This window comes from Pelodiscus sinensis, chromosome 17 (genome assembly GCF_049634645.1).
Source record: "Pelodiscus sinensis isolate JC-2024 chromosome 17, ASM4963464v1, whole genome shotgun sequence".
In the NCBI taxonomy this organism is placed as follows: domain Eukaryota; kingdom Metazoa; phylum Chordata; order Testudines; family Trionychidae; genus Pelodiscus; species Pelodiscus sinensis.
The window spans coordinates 34,653,423-34,671,567 of NC_134727.1; the positions used below are offsets into that span (position 1 = coordinate 34,653,423).

Consider the following 18,145-nt stretch of genomic DNA (forward strand, 5'->3'; position numbering starts at 1 on the left):
GAGATGGGGATTCCACAACCTCCCTGGGCAATTTATTCCAGTGTTTGACTACACCGACAGTTAAGAACTTTTGTAAGATGCATATCCTACATCAGATGGGGAGAGGAATTCACTGTGTAGCTCCAGAAAAATCACTAGTTTCTGTGTGACTTAATCAACCCAGCTGGAAAATGGAACAAAACGGCTAGTCAGGAGACCAGGGTTCTACTTGCACCTTCTCCAAAAACTTGCTCTGTGCTCTAAGGCAAGGCATTCTTGGGTCCCCCATCTGTAAAATGGGGTGATATTTACCCACCTCTGTGAAGCTGTTTGAGGCTCCAGATGAAAAGCTCTTTGTAAGAGCTAAGGATTATTATCAATTATACACTGCTAGGCTATGTCTAACTCACGGCTTCTTGCGCAAGTATGGCCATTTTTAAACAAGAATCTGCAGAGCATGTACACTGCCCGCCCGCTCTTGCACAAGGAAATTTACAGTATGGTGTGGTAAGAGAGGGCTTCTTGCACAAGAGCTACGCTCTTTTTTAACAGGTGCAAGCCCTCTTGCGCAGGAGCTCTTGTGCAAGAGGGCAGTGTGGACGCTCAGCAGGGATTTCTTGCACAAGAAAGCCCTATGGCTAAAATGGCGGTTGGAGTTTTCTTGTGCAAGAGAGCGTCCACACTGCCATGGGAGCTTTTGCGCAAAAGCACAGCGCACACATGGCAGTGTGGACGTTTTCTTGCGCAAGACTTCTTGCACAAGAACCCTTGCGCAAGATGTTCTTGCTCAAGAAGCCACGAGTGTAGACATAGCCCTAGCGTTCTGCATAGGCAGTCTTCATCTTCATCAAACTGGCTTATGTAACCTAGGATCATGCAATATGACAATTCCAACTAATGCATGACAATTTGACCAATAGTCTGTTAGTCCCAGTGAGTCTATTGTCAGATGCCTTAATTAGTCAATGCTAATTCAGTTTGGCACTAGTTAAAAGTAATGGGGTGAAATGAGGACTTCTGGTGAAGATCGGGGCTCGTTACCTTCCTGTATAGGCTGTGCTGTCTGGCTCTTGCTCATCAGAAGCCTGTTGAAGAGTGCACTGTCGCTGGTACCAGAGCGACTCCTTCTATCTGCTCTCACTGCTTCTACTATAGACTGGACTTGCATGCGCAGTCTGGGTGATTTCTCCTGGGAAAATGGAAAGCATGGGACATATCCTCTAATCACTGCAGCAGTCAGTCAGTTGACACATTTATTATACCCCAGCCTTCCCAGCTCCGATCCACCCATGCATAGGTGCTGATTCCATGAGTGTTCCAGGACTGGAGCACACCCAGGGGAAAATTAATGGGTGCGGAGCATCCACCCATGCCAAGCTCCCCTCTCTGCACCCTTCCCCCATGTCTCTCCTGTGTTGGCAGCTTCATATTTACCAATTTCTCCCCCTCCCTTTTAGCACTCCTGGAATTCCACAAGTCAGCTGATTCACAGCTTTCAAGCTCCAGGAGAGGGTGGTGGAGCGGGGACAGGGCACATTCGGGGGAGGAGGTGGGGAAGAGGTGGGGCAGGGAAGTTCTGGGAGACGGGTGGGAGGAGTGGGGATAGGGTGTGTTCAGGGGAGGAGGCAGGGAAAAGGTGAGTCAGGGTGGAGCAGTGGGGGAAGGGATGGAATGGGGACAGGGTCTGGAGCAGAGTAGGGGGTTGAGAACACCCTGGCAAGATGAAAAGTCAGCACCTATGCACCAGTGGCCTCCAGTTTTGGCCTAGAAGAATCAACCTCCTATTGTTCAGAAAGAAACATACTCTCTGCATTCACACATCAGACACACTATCATATGGAACCAACCCATTTCTAGGCACATATGTCTTTACATCTTATTGTCAGGGTTAGGCTCATTCCAAGCCATATAAATATTCTTCTTCCTTCACTAATTATGGGAAAAGCCCTTAAAGATGCCGGAAGATGAAGGAGGCTACTTACCCTGTAAGGGCTGAATCCTTCCCGTTTGGTCCGCAGGTAGTTGGAGAGGTTTCCATATTTACAGAACTCAACAATAACCATGAGTGGACCTGGAAGAGAAGAAACCAAGGTATTCCTGAGGCAGAATGAAGGACGCGGGGCTAAAATCTGTCTTGATTTATACAATGTGTAATCCCATCATTCTCAGTACAGATATAATCACACACTTTTAAATGCAGTCAGTGGTATCATTACGCTAACACACACCTACACAGTGACACACAGAGCCCTCCTTACCTATACACAGAATATGCAGTTGTGCAGGACACCTGAAAATTTGGGGCACCAGTTGGTCTTAATGTCCACCCACCTGCCTTTTCCTTTCCCTGTTCTGTGGCTCTGCTTCCTCCACAGAAGATCTAGTTAACATAAATGTGACACAGCCTGCCAGAGCTATTAGCAGAACACTGAACCCCTGAAAGAGCCATTCAAGTGGTAATGAAGCCATTGACAGGCATTTGACAACCCCAGGTATGTACTGTCCGCTTCTGAATTTACTGTGTTAGTCGACAGGACCTTAGTTTACAATCGATTATATAATATTTCATTAGTGGGTTGCTGAAGATTATAAAATCACATAAAAATATCGAACCCATTGGCTGCTATTGGGCATAGGAGCATCAATTTAATAGTGCTGTGTAAGGCCTTATAAATCCTAAGGACAGCCCTGCACACACACAGCCAAGGAAATGGCAGAGTGAGGCAGAGAGAATGATGCCTGGTACGGTGGTGAAAGAGCTTTTCACTCCATGGCCAGCACCCTTGATGGCTTTGGATATTTACCATTCGGTTTGGTGCAGGCACCCAACAGGTTAACAACATTGAGGTGGTTTCCAATGTGGATGAGGATCTTCAGCTCCGACATCAGTGCCTTGTGCTCGCTTGCAGTAGCTCCCTCTGGAAACAAATACATCAAATAATGGTTCCTTGTAATTACTGCCTCTTCCTCCTCTCTTCTTTTTACTGTGGCCTAATCCCCAATAGCCCAAAAACCATGTCAGCAGGATTCTGTATCTTTCCTTTAAGAGTGACTGATATTAGGGATTTAAAATTTAGATTAATGGACTAATCGAATAGTCCATGCAATTTGCTGTGGGACCACAGGGCCAGTGGAGGACTCAAGCAGTCCCCCGCTGGCATCATGCTCCCCGCGGCATTTCAAAGTGGCAGCGCCACATGGAGCCCAGGGTCTGAGTCCCCAGCTGACCCCGGACACCATGTGATGCTGTCACTTTCAAATGCCACAGGGAGCCTGGCGTTTGGCTCCATGCGGTTGCAGTGCTGCCTGGAGCCCAGGGTCAGCAGGGGAGTCCCTAGCTGACCCTGTGCTTTTTGTGGTGCTGCCGCTTTGAAATGCTGCGTGCAACCCATATAGCGCTGCTGCTTTAAAGCACCCATTTCTCCCCCCCCCCACTGCTTCTTTCTGATAGAGGAAGCAAGGGGGGGAAGTGACTAGTCGACTAGGGTGTCCACTACATGATAAGCATTTGCTTATCGGACAGTCAACTAGATGTTCACATCCCTAGCTGATATCACCCAAGCTCTTGTAATGAAGCAGGAAGGAATGTTTTCCTGCTCTGCGTACAGCCTCTTAGGTGTCTAAGATTGGCATTAACATCTTGCTGAACCCTGAACCTGGGATTTGGCAGGTATATGAAAGAACTGATTTTTAAATATTTTGCTTCTTTGTGTCAGACGTTCCGTGATCTAGACTAAGAACATGTTATCAGTTTGGAACCTTAAAACAGTTCTACACCAACAGGGATGGATTTTCAAAAGTACTTTGATACCTACTGATGCTCATAGATGTCTGGTGAGATTTTCAAAAGTGCTTACACAAGTCAGGTGCCCAAATAATAAAAACTTAAGAGTGGCCACACTGGGTCAGACCAAAGGTCCATGTAGCCTAGTTTCCTGCCTGCTGACAGTGGCCAGTCCAGAGGGAATGAACACCAATCTGTGGCAGAACCAGATATGATTCTAATGGGGGTTAGGCGCCGGGCTTGCCTGAATACTTTTGAAAATTCTACTAGCACCTAAATATCTTTGAAAACCTGGCCCTTTGACCTTCCCTCCTGTGTCTGCTCTGCCATGCTTCTTTCAATGGACCTGGATACGGACAGGATGCCACTTATCAAAGGCCAGCAGGGTCAGAGGCCATGGAGCTAAACTTTCAAAAGGAAGATAGTTGCTTTAGGGCCTGATCCAACTCCCATTCTCTGAGGGCTGGATTGGGTCCCAGGACTCTAATGACATGCACTCTAGCAATGACAAGGGACTACTTTAAATCACTCGAGATGTTTCTGTCAAAGACAGGTATTAACCAAATGGACATTCCCAGGCAGATGACTAATCCCCTGCTGTCTACAAAAGCCATTCATCTCGCCTCCCCATCTTCGTACCTTTCAGCATTTTAACGGCCACCGTTTCACAGCTGTTACTCTTATTAATCCCAAATGCGGAGGCTTCCACCACCTTCCCGAAAGCGCCATGGCCCAGGACTTTACCTGCCAAGGAGGGAAACACAGGGTAGCAGGGAGCGTCATGGAGGACTGGGGCGAGGCCAAGGGAAGAGGACAAAAAACAGGAAACTGCAAAGAGAGAAGGAATGGCAAAGGAAGAGGAAGGAGTGCAGTGTGCACCCTTCCCAGGTGGCTGCCTGCTCAGATGGCTGTAATGAGAGAAAGGACAAGGGGGGAACGGAGACAGACCCAGCGTTGACAAAGCAGAGGAAGGAAACAGCTTGAGGAGGTGAAGTGCCATTTGTCGCCCTGGAGCGGAGCGCGTGGGAAAGGTGTGCGTGACACCTTGGAGTAGAATGGCCAGCTGATGTCATCGTTCCGGTGCCTGGCGTTCTCACACACAGCACGCCGTGTAACCCTTTGGAGGGTGCATAATAAGTGGAGTGGAGCGGTGTTGTGCAGGCGCGTGTGTGTTCTGGCGTGTCTCAGGGAGGTGGCGGTATTCCTAGGACTGGGGTTTAGACTGGAGGGCTGCTGAACCCACAGCCAAAGGAGGACAGCCAAAAGGAGGTGCATGCCCTGGGCAAGCCAGAAGCCCCAGGCTTCAAGAATATTTGCTGCTCTTGTGTTAGCCCTTCTGAACTGTAAGCTCCCTCCCTGGGGTCCAGTCAGTGTTCCCTGTGAGTCGTGTGCACGTGTGGCCGCTCAGGACAGATTCCAATGCTGCCCAGTGGATTAGCAGAGCACCCACAGCTAGGTTTGGTCCCTACTGGTGGTGCACATTTGCACATGCCTTGGTGCACATAAAATTATTCTGCACTGAGATGGAAAAAATCCACACATGGATGGAAAAGATTAGAGACAACATTGGTCCCACTACTAGCTCTTCAGCCTACCCTTGCTGGGTACATTAGTAATATTATACCTGTTTTGCAGCTGGAGAAACAAAGAGATTAAGGAGAGGTTCTCATACCTGTGCTCCTGCACAATAGCACCTTACTCCATAAATAGCCCCACTGAAATCAATGGGGCTACCAGTACAGCAAGACAGCACTCAGTGTGCATTGGAGTTGCAAATCTGGCCCCAAGAGACTAGCCAAAGGTCTCTTGTTGGGGTTAGAATGCAGGTGTCCTGGTTGTAATAGCAAGATGACATTATTGACCATATGTATCCGTCTTGGTTGCAGGGGATATTAGAGAGAGAAGCTGGGTGAGGTAACACCTTATATTGGACCAGCTTCTGATCCTAGCTCAAAGGAGCTCTGGCAGACTCAGCAGCATGGGTGATGGCTTCCAAAGTGCCAGAACCACCATTGGGGATCGATTTCAAACATGTTTTCCAAGCTCCATCTCTTCCCTCATCACCCAGTGTAGACAGGGCAAGGTCCCACTGGGAAAGCTACTCAGCTCTGAGACTTTTGTCACTGAGATACAAGAGCTCTCTGGGATGGAGACCAGAGAGTGGACACACTTGATCACAGAGAGAGAGCAGAGTTCTACAAGGGCCTGGATTTGGGGACCTGGCCATAGCAAAAGAGTGAGTCCTGACTCCCAGTAATACCAGAATCATTCCCAGAATCCACAGCAGGTTCCTGGAGGGTGGCCGAGGACACACACAGAAATCTGCCCAGTGTAGCTGAGCCAGGGAACACTGCAAGGTAGAAGCCTGTGGTCCGGAAGCCAAGGAAGCAGTGGATACACAGAAGGAGAAAGCAAGAAAGCTAGAGTCTGGCCATAGGATGTAGCCACAAGGCTTGCAGCTGCCTGGTGATGAGTAAGTGGCAGGGCCTGGTCTGTCCTGTGGCCAGCAAAGAGCTCTCACCTAGCCGGAGTCGCTCCCGTGGGAATTCCCACTTGCTGGAGTCATAAGGCAGGTACTCGCACTGCTCTTCCAGAGGAACCGCGCCGGGATCCATGATGATAGACAGGTAGCCAGTCTTGATGTCAGCATGGGCAGGCTGCAGGAATCAGCAAAGACAGGGTGTGACCAGGCAGCTCTACACCAGTCACAGGGGCCAGTCACTTGCACTGCTCTGGCTCCATCCCACCCCCTGGTGCTGTGATCTGACTCCCTTATCTTCTGGCACCCAAGAGCTGGTTTCATCTGAAGGCTTTGGGGCCCTTTTTCCTCACCCCTTTTTTTTCTGGGCCAGACACCGTTCTCCCTCCTTCCTTCTGGCTTTTGTGAGCCCTCTGCTTGGAAGGGAGCCAGCCCAGAGCACTATTCAGTGCTCAGCCTGTCGGCAGTGCTAGGACAAGGCACACACACAGCAACGGCTTTGAGGATCACCTTCCCAGCCACACCTCCCACCCGCAGAAGCAAGAGCCCTGTCACTTCTCTCTGCTCCTCCCCGGCTCCACGCTGCAGGGGCACAAGCAGGCAATGTACCCTTTTGATGTTGCAGAAGATGAGGATGAGGAGGATCCAGAAGAAGACAGCGATGACCCCGGTCCCAATGAGGATCACGATCTCCACGTTGGTCCGGTCATCGGAGCCTGCAGCAGGGGAAGGGAAATTGCGGAGTCAGAGGGATGCTCATTCACCTCCTGTTCCAACCTGCCGCATCCTCATCATGCACCCCAGAGCGTATTGCTAGGCAGGTTTCAGAGAAGGTGGAACCGTATCTTTCCTCTCGCACGAGGCTGAGCATAGGAGAGCAACAGACACCATTTTGAGAGCTCTGGTCCCTCTCTGGGAGGAGGGCTGCACTGCCCTGAAGTATCCAAACTTGGCTTAGCCACCTTTGGACTCCTCCTCATGGCACCTTCACGCCAGCAAGATGGCGGGGCCTTCCCTCAGCTCTGGCCTTCCCTCAGCCACCTCAGAGTGCACAGAAGCGGGTGGTGGGGGAGGGGCCGCACCTCCTGCTTTGTCTGCACTCCCAGAGTCTGAGGGGACGGTTCCCCTGGCGTGGGATGCTGGCGGTACCTTCCACAGAGACGCTGGCCGAGGAGTTCACGCAGCCCTTGGCGTTGCAGACACTGCACAGGTAGAGCCCAGCATCCTCTTCTCTCACCCTCTGGATGCTCAGCCTCTGGTTCGAATCTGCCAGGTCAATCCCTGAAAGGTACAGAGGCTAATGGTATAAGGGGGAGCTGGCGCGGTCTCTGGAGGAAAGGGACTCTCATGCCGGACAAAGTTAGACTTGAAATAAAGGGCAGCCCTTTTAGCCGTTGGGGGGATTAGCCTAAGCTCCCCACCGTGCATGCTCTCAACCAGCTAATAAGGTTTTAAGCATGGCTTGCCCAGCTGCAGCATCCGGTCTAACAGACCACTAGTTAAAAGATATTAATTATCCAACATGTCACAGAACAGGGCCTCTTTCTCGTCCAGACACGGCCTCCAACTAGGTTACAAAAGTCCCCTCAGGGCCTATCTAAGCAGCCAAGTAACATGCAGGACTCAGAGCACACACTCTCATTGAAGAGAAGGCAGGGAAGGCTCCCCTTCCTGGCTCAACTTTCAAAGCACCCTTGGAGGTGGGCAGCACCATTTATGAAACCACCCCATTTGGAAAGTGCGCTCTTTGGCCCTTCTGCACCACAGCTGACCATGTGCCAGCAAAAGTTAGTGTTAAGTGGAGTGGTGTGAAGAAGGATTTTTTTTTGCCATAGAGCTGTGCAGCTAAACCATACCACAGAGTAGCCCCCTTGGCATCCTGCAGCCTGGCTTCATTATATGACTACACTATATTCTCAGACCAAAACCTCCAGGCTGTTCAGGGAAAATAAGCTAGAGGCTGCTAGCAGTGCTGGTATTTAACTGCTCAAGGATATAAAGCTTCAGAGGGGTAGCCAAGTTTATCTGTAACAGGAAAAACTTAAAAAACAATAAATAGTCTGGTAGCACTTTAAAGACTAGCATCTACATATTTTGTTAGTCTTTAAAGTGCTACCAGGCTATTTGTTGTGTTTAGTGGATATAAACTTACCAACATGACATTCTGTTTCCCATGGAGCATGGACAGGTCTCACTCTACTACCCCCAACAAAGCCAATTTCTCCTGCCTTTGACATCAGCATTACCATATCAAAAGCTATGAATGGGACACATCCAGCCCACTTAATTAGCTTCAATAACATGAGCCGTCCAATTGACAGGTACTTCTTTTGCTGTTATATTTATCTCTTGGATATTTATCTCTTTCCATGGCAACTCATCTGATGAATTGGGTCAGATTAACTTTAAACTGCCATGTGTAGTTGCGGGCAGTTCGTTCGAAATAAGGGGGATTTAAAAATGGCAGGCGGACGGGAACATGCAAATAAAGCCCGGGATATTTAAATCCTGGACTTCATTTGCAACTCTGGTGGCCTGATTTGCCTACCTAGCTCGAATTAACGAGCTAGTGTAGACATACTCTAAGGTGCCACAGGGCAACTCGTTTTTAAAGTTACAGACTACCATGGCTACCTCTTTGAGACTTTTCTACTACACCATGTTATAGTTTAGTAACTCCTATCTGAACAGGCCTCTGGAAAAAGCTTACCAGCAGTGTGTAAGCGTGGCATAAATGCAGCTGCACCTGATCCATACCCTTGCATCTGGCTGGGCAGTGCAGACAGATTGCAGAAGAACTTGGTTAAAAACCATATTCCAGCCCAGCAATCTAGAAGAGGGATCTAGACCAGGGAATGGCAGGGCTATGAATCGGATCTAGTTCGCCTGACTGTCCTTTAAAAGATTCCCTGACCTCATCTCCACCCCTTGGAACCAGCCATACCTGAAACCTCTTCCAGCAGCTTCTCGTCTTTATACCAGCTGATGTCAGGAATGTGAGCACCATCCACCTTGCAGCGCATCTCTATCGAGTCACTGACATTCACCGATATGTCCGTTAGGTTCTGCTTCAGTCTGGGGACTTCGAGGGCTAGAGGAGCAGCATCCACACAAAGGGGAGATGAAAGACAAGCAGGAGGCTGTTTGCTCTGAAGACCATCTCAGCCCATACAGTCCAGGGGAAAGAATTCTAAGGGGTTCTAATATACTGCAGATGGGGAGCGGAGCTGGGGCGGCAGGGCTGACCCTGTTCTGCCCAGCGCTCTAGCTGGGGAGTGGGGCCAAGGCTTATCCTCTGTCCCCATCGTTGCCCACCCTTCCAAAGTTGGGGGCCATCCAAGTGAGCCCTTCTGGCTACATCACTGGTATCTAGCCCCTGCTGCGTGGGGCTGAGACAGGTAGTGCTGGGAGTTCTTGCATAGCTAGCACCTCTTGTTACTCATGCCCTGTTCACCCCATCCCAGTGTGCCCCCTACCCCAGTCACTCTGCCTGCCGGCACATTCCTCACCATGCACAGAGATGTACTTTTTGTGGCAGTGCTTCTCTCTGGTCTTCCGGTTCTGCACCTCACACACGTAGTCTCCCTCCTCCCGCAGCGAGATGTTGGGGATGGTGAGCAGCAGGGCCGTGCCATTGGAGCTGGGTTCAAAGCGTAGCTCCCCTTGCATCTTGGTGGAGTAGCGGTGGACGTTCTTGCAGTCAAGAACTAGTGGGTTGCCTTCTTCGTCGTGCAGCTTCGAGAGGTTCAGTCGGTACCACTGCAGGTTCTCATAGGTGTAGTTATCGGCATTGCAGCTCAGCCTCAGGTCCTGGCCCTCTATGGGCTCCTCTGAGGGCTGAGACTCAATCTGAAATCCATCCGGAATGGCTGCCAGGAAGATAAGGGGAGGAAACAGAGGCGGGAGTGAGATTTTAAAGCGGCATGGTGCATCGCTGCCATACAGGGTGGAATTGTCTCTCTGTGCTTAGTACTCAGAGTCCATTTTGTATATAGACAGGGATAAAAACTCCCACCTTCCTAAAGCACAGTGGTAGCCGGCATGGTGCTGCTAAGAAATCGCTAAGGCTAAGAAGAGTCATAAATGGTGCAGTGAAGGTGCAGTCTCAGATTAAGATTAGGTCACAAATGAAATAAGGTTGCAGAGTCTGAATTTAGCTGTCTGTGGTTGCTTCCCTGGTCCGATATTAAAACACAGGGTTCTAAACTGCTTGTGCACAAATGTGGTTTGTACCCAAGCACTTGAATGTGCAAGCAGGCACTTGTACACACAAGCTAGGCAATTGCACATGCGTGAGGTTACTTAGGATGCAATTACTCAGTTTGCCCATGCAAATCAATATTTACTGGCACAAATATTGGCTGTGAGCGCAGGGTTGTTACCATTTTAAAGATAGCATCAACTATGTGCTGGGCTCTTTGCATACGGGTTCCACTCCCTAAAGCCCACACAACCTTCAATCACAATATCAGTATGAAATCCCGTGCAACTCTCAGTTTCCATATAGCTGGGGCATGGACCTACAATAGCAGGGGGTTCTGCTTGTGAGGACTATATAAAGGAAGTTTGCACAGCAGTTCACTGCATGATTCCTGGCTTTAGCCAACACTGCTAGTATCCAGCTTTTAAAAACTCAACTACCGTAGATGAAATTAATCTCTCCCCACACCCTTAGAATTCCCCAAGACTCCTTCCAAGTGTGTCTCAGGGTACATCTAGACTACATGCCTCTGTCGCCAGAGGCATGTAGATTAGGCTACCAGGCATTGGAAAATGAAGCGGCGATTTAAATAATCGCCGCTTCATTTAAATTTACATGGCTGCCATGCTGAGCCGACAAACAGCTGATCAGCTGTTTGTCGGCTCAGCGCAGTAGTCTGGACGCGCGGGTGTCGACATCAAAGGCATTTGTCGACCACCCAGGTAAGCCTCCTGGGATGAGGTATACCTGAGTGGTCGACAAATGCCTTTGATGTCGACACCCGCGTGTCCAGACTACTGCGCTGAGCCGACAAACAGCTGATCAGCTGTTTGACGGCTCAGCGCGACAGCCGTGTAAATTTAAATGAAGCGGCGATTATTTAAATCGCCGCTTCATTTTCCTATGCCTGGTAGCCTAATCTACATGCCTCTGGCGACAGAGGCATGTGGTCTAGACGTACCCACAGACTCCAATGGGAATTGGGAAGAATGAAGTCAACATAAAGAGCACTAGAGGGCGCTGTTGCATCAGACACACCTGAAAGTTTCAGGCTCTGATTTTACCATTATTACAGAATAAAGTTTGCGAACTCTCCACTCCAAAGCAGGCTGGGTAGTAGTGTAAGGAGAGAGGACTCACAATCAGCGATTAGCATAGTACCAGAAGATGCTGACGTGGGCACAGTTTTTTCAGTACTGAATTAAAAAAAAAAGCCTGCAGCCCTGATCAAGAGGGTTTCTCCCCATCTATGGCTGCCTAAAATATAGCAATATTTTACTTTAAACACTAAATTTGCTACTAGGATGTGTGTCTTTGCCAGCTGGAGATTAGCCTTCTTCAGGACTCCTTATGTAGGGTTCCATCTCATGTTAACATGGAAGCTGAAGCTAGTGAAGAATGCAGGGGGCTTCTTAAGATGAATTTCTCATGGTCAGTACATGGCCCCAGTGTTCTGGAATCTGCAATGGCTGACACAGGGTTTCCAGGTGGAGTTTAAGATTTTTGATTTATAAAGGCCTTTGGGACCTGCCCACTGTCCTTTTTGTGAGACACAAGACCGACAGACCTCCCTAGAATCTGGTGGTACTCACTGGTCACATAGAAGTAGATCAGCCGTTCATCTCTACCCACTTTGTTGGAGGCAACACATTTGTACATGACGGAAACATTGGCTTCCTGGATCACCAGTTTGCTGACCGTCTGATAAAGGAAGAGAATGTCAGAATGAATGATGGTGAGAGGAGAGACAGGATCTTCACTGCTCTCAGCCTGACAATGGGACAGGCAGGAAAACACAAACAGCAAAATCCTCCCTCCTTCCCCCCAGAAAACCCTCAAGTGCTGTTCTACTCTGAAAAGGGATTGTGCAAAAATGGATCCTTCCTATTTGCTGTGCCTCTGTTGACTCTTGTGACAACAATTCCTTTTTGCTGCTTTCTACTCCTGTGAGCACTGCACAGCCTACGAGGCTAACAGAGAATGAGCAGAATTCTCTTGTGTATTCAGATACTAAACTCCAAATGGTCATAGAAGAAGCAAGCCCTTGGATGATGGAACAATCAGGTGTACCTGAGCACCCACTGTGGTCTGCCAAAACTTTATTCTGGGTGACAAAGAGTGAGAAGGAAAGAGCTCAGCTTGGTTCCCAGCTGCCAAGTTTAGTTTGTAGGACTTGCAGTTGGGAAGGAAAAAAAATACTTGTAAATTGATCATATCTGAACATGACTTGCCTCAGTATCATTTTACAGCTGCGTCACAGAGCAGAACTGCACTTTGGCCCTCATTCAGGAAAGCAGTAAAGCACATGCTTAAAGTCCTGCAGAAGACAATGGGGCTTGAGGGCATGTTTAGCATGTTTTCCTGAAGAGGGTTCTTTAATAGCAAGAGAAAATAAGGGGCATGACAACATTGTGCATCTCACCATTTGAGAGCCCGTTGTAATTCTTTTCTGCATTCTGCAAATTCCGAGCTTTCATTTAAAATTTGTCTCCCTCTTCCCATTGCCAAGGTACAGCCAATGCAAAGTAAGCAGATGTGCTGCTGTTCTGTTAGTTCAAACTTAGAGTCACAGAGTTTAAGGCCAGAAGGGACCACCAGATCACAGGCTGCTCTCTTCTACATCAGAGGCCATCGACACTGCCTGGTAGCTATATGCTAAACCAGCAATGGGCATCGTAGGCTAGTAAGTGGGCCATGAGTGGTCCTCCTTCCTCTCAGTGGGCCACGAGACTGTTGTAATCATGATGGTCTCCTGAGATAGGCTAGTTTTGCTCACTGCTTTTGTGTATCAAATCGCTAGATCAGAGATGGGCAATCTAGGCTAGTGATTGGACTGCATTAGTGGCCCTCCAGGATGGAGCAGTTTTGCTGACAGTATCTGCATACTTAGAATTTTCAGGGTGCGTCGATTGAACTGTAGCAGTGCTTTGAGGGGATGGAGACGGAGTGCACGGCTCTCACAATCAATGTTGTGTGAAATCAACACCCACCTCCCTTCACATGCCCTCGCTTTACGTGCCTGTCACTTGAGTAATAACTGGTAGGAAAAAAAACTATGCAAGTAGAAACCAGTGAAATCTGGCAACCCTGCTCATGAACAATGGTAAACAAAATATCTCACGGGACACACACAGAACCCCAATGGGCCGCTTGTGGACCTCGGATTGCAGGTTGCCCACCATTGCACTAAGCCCAGCAATTGATATGCGATCCAAATATTACACCCCATGAGAGATTAAATTATTATGCGACACAGGCAGAGAATAGGAGGGACAGAGAAGTGCACCAATGACCCAGCCTCCTGAAAGGGCAGGGAAATGTTTCCAGAAAAACAACCGCATGCAACACCAAAGGTTGGAATTCACTCTTCCTCCACCCTATTCACCTCTCTCAGGTGTGAACTTCAAAGCTGAGTGTTCTAATAGTACTTTCCATTCAATATGCATTTCAATATGAAGCCTGGGCAATTTCTTTTCCCCCATTCTCTATTTGAAAACAAGATAATTAAATGAAAACAACAACAACAACAACAACAAAACCCAAACTATTGGGCAATGTCTGAAATGAAGAGGAAGATGCAAAAATTAAAGTTTTGACAACAAAAATAATTTGTCTACACTATATATCCTGCACATTTTATAATATTAATGTTGTGAGCTAAGTAATAATATACTAAGCTATGCAGTTAACCAAAATAAACAAGCATAGAAAATATTATATGTCTGCAGCGTGACTGAGTTGCCATTGTTGGAACCTATATGTCGCATTTTCTGACATCTCATGTTTTTTCTGCTGTGCACTCATAATTTTGCATGCATGCAAGGATTTTTGCCTTTCATATACATCTTTCTGCACAGACTGAACCCACCATTGTACATATTGGCCTGTTAGACCTATTTTTACACTGTCACCTATGAACTAAAGTTTGACTGGCGGTTCTCAAACTCTGGTCTGGAGAATCCTTCCTGAAGAATGATGAGTGAACTGAGCAGTCAGAGTTAGGAGATTCAGAAGGGAAGTGGGTCCCTCACAACACCTCTCTTTTAGGGGCCAGCATAATGAATTGTCGGAGTCCGTTCTGTGGACACAACTTCCCACTGCAAGTCTCAGAATTCTCTCCTTATAGGGCTTTGGTAACTCCCATGGGGCTTCACTGTCTGACTTAGAACTTTGGAATATTTACTTTTAAAGTTACAGCTAATTAGCGCGGGTGAAGAATGCAAAGGAGAGAGGACAGAAGAAGGGGGAAGAGGAAAGGAGGAGGAGAAGAGCAGAGGAATGAAGAGCCTAGATCAGGGGTGGGGAACCTGATGCCTGGGGGCCAGATGCAGCCCCTGTTTTGCCTGGATCTGGCCCCTGATGCTCAGGGCCTCCCTCAGCACTGGGGAATCTGCGCTGGCACTCCAGCCCCCCCCCACTGCCCCACTGCGGGGCTGGAGCACCCAAAATCTACTAGGCTGGGGCCCGCTAGGCTCTGGTGTGTGAGGGGGAATATGGGAAGTGTCTTTCTCCTTTTGAGGTGACGGCCACATCAGTAAGGGATTTTTTTTCTTTTTTTTTTTTTGCTTCTCACTTATGTACGGTGCCTGACTGATTTTCTGTGGGTCAGTGACCCCTGACCCAAAAAAGGTTCCCTCCCCACCCCTAACCTAGATGGTACAAGAATAGAAGAAAACTGTGCTAAGAAGTTCCAGGTTCCATGACCATCTCCTGGTACACCCATTTGTCACCAGTTCATGCTTCTGCTCCTGGCATGGACACTCAGCCATTAACCCCGATTCAGAACTGCTCTGCACTGATGCATAGGCAGCATCTTCTCGTTCATTGCCCTTTCAGGCGCAGTGGCGCATTCCTGGCTGGGGCCTTGGAACAGGAAGTGACTCTGGAGGTGTGTATGAAAACAGGAAGTGACTTTAGGAAGTTGGGAGCCATTTGTTTGTTCTCGAGCCTGCATCCCCCTGTGTGTGTTTGGTGTTGAACACTCGAGCCTTGGACAGGAAGTTAGTCATGAAGGAGTGCGCAGGCCACTGACACTTATGGCTACGAAGGGGATGGAAAGAAACAGCTCTTGAGTGCTGACCACGCTTTTATAGGGCCACGCATCAGAAAGAGGGAGAGATGACCCATCCAGAGAGGAAATGCACTGCAGGAGCCAATGGCATTCCTTGATAACTCCCAGGGCACTGCCTGTACAAACACATTTTCATTCACAAAGGGCCAGGAGTTTGACATAATCTTTGTTCACTGGCTCTTCCCTCAGCCCACACAAGCACGTGAAATGCACCCCTGACAGCAGGCGTTTTCCTGGGATGTTTAACAGCTTCCCCCTTCAGCCTTGGTCCCCGCTCCCTCTTTCTGGGGTGCTTGTGACTGGCTGATTCCCTCCAGATTAACTGATTAGTTCCTGATTTAATACTGGCATTCTGCTTCTAAGAAGCAATTCCTGAGTGTGGAACAGAAGGGAGGGAAGTTTGAAGCACAGATTGAGATGGGAGAGGGGCTTGTCTCTGGGGCTCAGACTTGAAGCCAGGGGAAAACCCTTCTCTCTCTCATTTGGTTTTGTAGACTCAGTTGGAACTGCATGTCAGGCAGCAGGGAACTACCCCAGGCATTGGACAGGATACTGCCTACCCGTGTCTCTCCTGCCTGGTCTTTGGAAGGGGTGGTAAGTCTATCTGTAAAGCCAACATACCTGGGTCATCAGCAGGGGGAATTGAACCTAGGACCTTAGGGCCTAAAGCCATGTCCCTCTACTGCATGAGTTACTTCAGAGCCAGTTGGCTCTTAAGTGAGGCTGTAGAGCAGACTTCACTCTCCTTTCTCAGAGGTCTCAGTGCCTCTGAGCTCCATATCTCTAGACCCTGCACGGATACAAAATATGTGTCTGCATCTGCATCCATTTCTGCAGCCACATCCGTGGATATAAAGCGGATATCTGCAAATTTGCAGGGTTCTAGATACAAAATTTGTATCCACATCCATAACGGCAAAAAGGAGCCATGGATATAAAGCAGAAATCTGCAGATTTGCAGGGTTCTACATATCTCACAGCTTAGCTCTTGGCAGACAGAGGAATACAGCTTCTCATTCTATAATCATGAGATAACCTGATGCCATTAGAGAGCACCCATTCAAATGAGGTGTGTGGCTAGTCACGGCGGAGAGATTCCACATCACAAGCACGGGCTGTGGGGATACAGAGACAAACCTCACCTTGTTTCTTCCTTCCACAGACTCTGTCCAGGTGTCGATGCTCTCAATGGGGTTCACAGCATCCTGCTGGGACACATCCTTCCAGTCCTCGCACTCGGTCCTTTCGCTCCGGTCCCACTGGTGGCTCCTTGCTGCTCGATGCTTGATGCTGCTTGCCCAGCAGCCATGCAAGAGAAGAGGGGGAGGGGAGAGAGGGTGTTCATTAGAAGGAGACCTAGTGGTAGCACTCCTCTGTAGGATGGGGACTGCCAGCTGGCGTGCAACTTTCATTGGAACCAACAGGATTTCCTGGAATGAGGGAAGCTCTCTCGGCAGCAATATGTCACACATCCATAGGGCGTTGCACCTGGAGGCCCATGAGCTAGGTAAGCAGATGGTTCCTCTATAGATGGAGAAACTGAGGCAGAGGGAAGGGATGTGACTCTTAGGCTACTACCTTCGCCACAAAATCACCCTTCCCCTAACAATGGAGGAAAGGGTGTAACAAGGTAGCTTGTCCCATGGCTGGGGTACCTGGCACTCAACCAACCCCGATTACAGGAACACGCCTACTTGAGTCAACAAATTCCCTCAGAAGGGCGGTAGGTGGGTTAGGTTAGGGATGCCCAGGAAGGAGAGGCCAGAGAACATGTAGCTGGCAAGAAGCAGCATCTGCAAGGAGCAAGACTGTCTCTAGCAGGGGCTTTGAACCATGTCTTGCTCTGAGAAAGAGGACTTGGAGCCACAACAGTCACTGAACTGGGGTTGGGGTCAGGAGGGCCAGTGTATTCTGAGGGTTAGACTCCAGGATGTTTCAATCGCCTTTAAACTGTCTTAAGTTTGTCAAAGGGACCCCATGAAGGAGGCAATGGGTCGGAGGGATGCTCACGTGGCAGTCCACCCTGCTCCGGTGGCAACAAAGGCCAGTCATTTGTGCCGGGCTTAGTGCCTGGATCTGTTAAGAACATAAGAGCATAGAACGGCCACACTAGGTCACACCAAAGGTCCATCTAGCCCAGTGTCCTGTCTGCCGACAGTGGCCAATACCAGGTACCCCAGAGGGAGTGAAAACAGGTAATCATCACGTGACCCCCCCCCCTCCTGCCATCCACCTCCAAATAAACAGAGGCTAAGGACACCACTGTCACCCATCCTGGCTAATAGCCATTGATGGACTGGCTAATAGCCTCCAAGAATTTATCTAACTCTTTTTTGAACTCTGTTGAAATCCTAGTCTTCACAACATCCTCTGGCAAGGAGTTCCACAGGGTGACTGTGCACTGCGTGAAGAAAAACGTCCTTTTGTTTTAAACCTGCTACCTATTAATTTCATTTGGTGACCCCTAGTTCTAATATTATGGGAACAAGTAAATAACTTTTCCTTATTTGCTTATTCACTTTGTTCTGGTTTGATTTGCTCTGCAGTGAGGCCTAGTTCCATATTCTGTTTCTTCTGAGCCTGATTCAGAGCACTGAGGGTATAAAAGCCACCACGTGGCTTGGGTAACAT

General features: G+C 48.8%; 1 protein-coding gene across 6 annotated transcripts in view; it reads right to left on the bottom strand.

Moving 5' to 3' along the window:
- Nucleotides 1–18,145, bottom strand: part of FLT4 (fms related receptor tyrosine kinase 4) — a 110,866-nt gene that overhangs the window by 18,012 nt on the left and 74,709 nt on the right. For 5 of the 6 annotated variants that reach the window (XM_014581164.3, XM_006138225.4, XM_025179031.2 and 2 more), the window contains 11 exons: nt 16,657–16,804; nt 12,036–12,144; nt 9,752–10,111; nt 9,187–9,333; nt 7,392–7,523; nt 6,852–6,958; nt 6,285–6,420; nt 4,403–4,507; nt 2,784–2,897; nt 1,962–2,050; nt 1,021–1,168 (listed from right to left, as the gene is read on the bottom strand). In XM_014581164.3, the coding sequence (XP_014436650.2) occupies nt 1,021–1,168; nt 1,962–2,050; nt 2,784–2,897; nt 4,403–4,507; nt 6,285–6,420; nt 6,852–6,958; nt 7,392–7,523; nt 9,187–9,333; nt 9,752–10,111; nt 12,036–12,144; nt 16,657–16,804 (1,595 nt within the window). The remainder of the gene's footprint in view (nt 1–1,020; nt 1,169–1,961; nt 2,051–2,783; nt 2,898–4,402; nt 4,508–6,284; nt 6,421–6,851; nt 6,959–7,391; nt 7,524–9,186; nt 9,334–9,751; nt 10,112–12,035; nt 12,145–16,656; nt 16,805–18,145) is intronic. The other variant, XM_075900532.1, reaches the window with a different exon arrangement.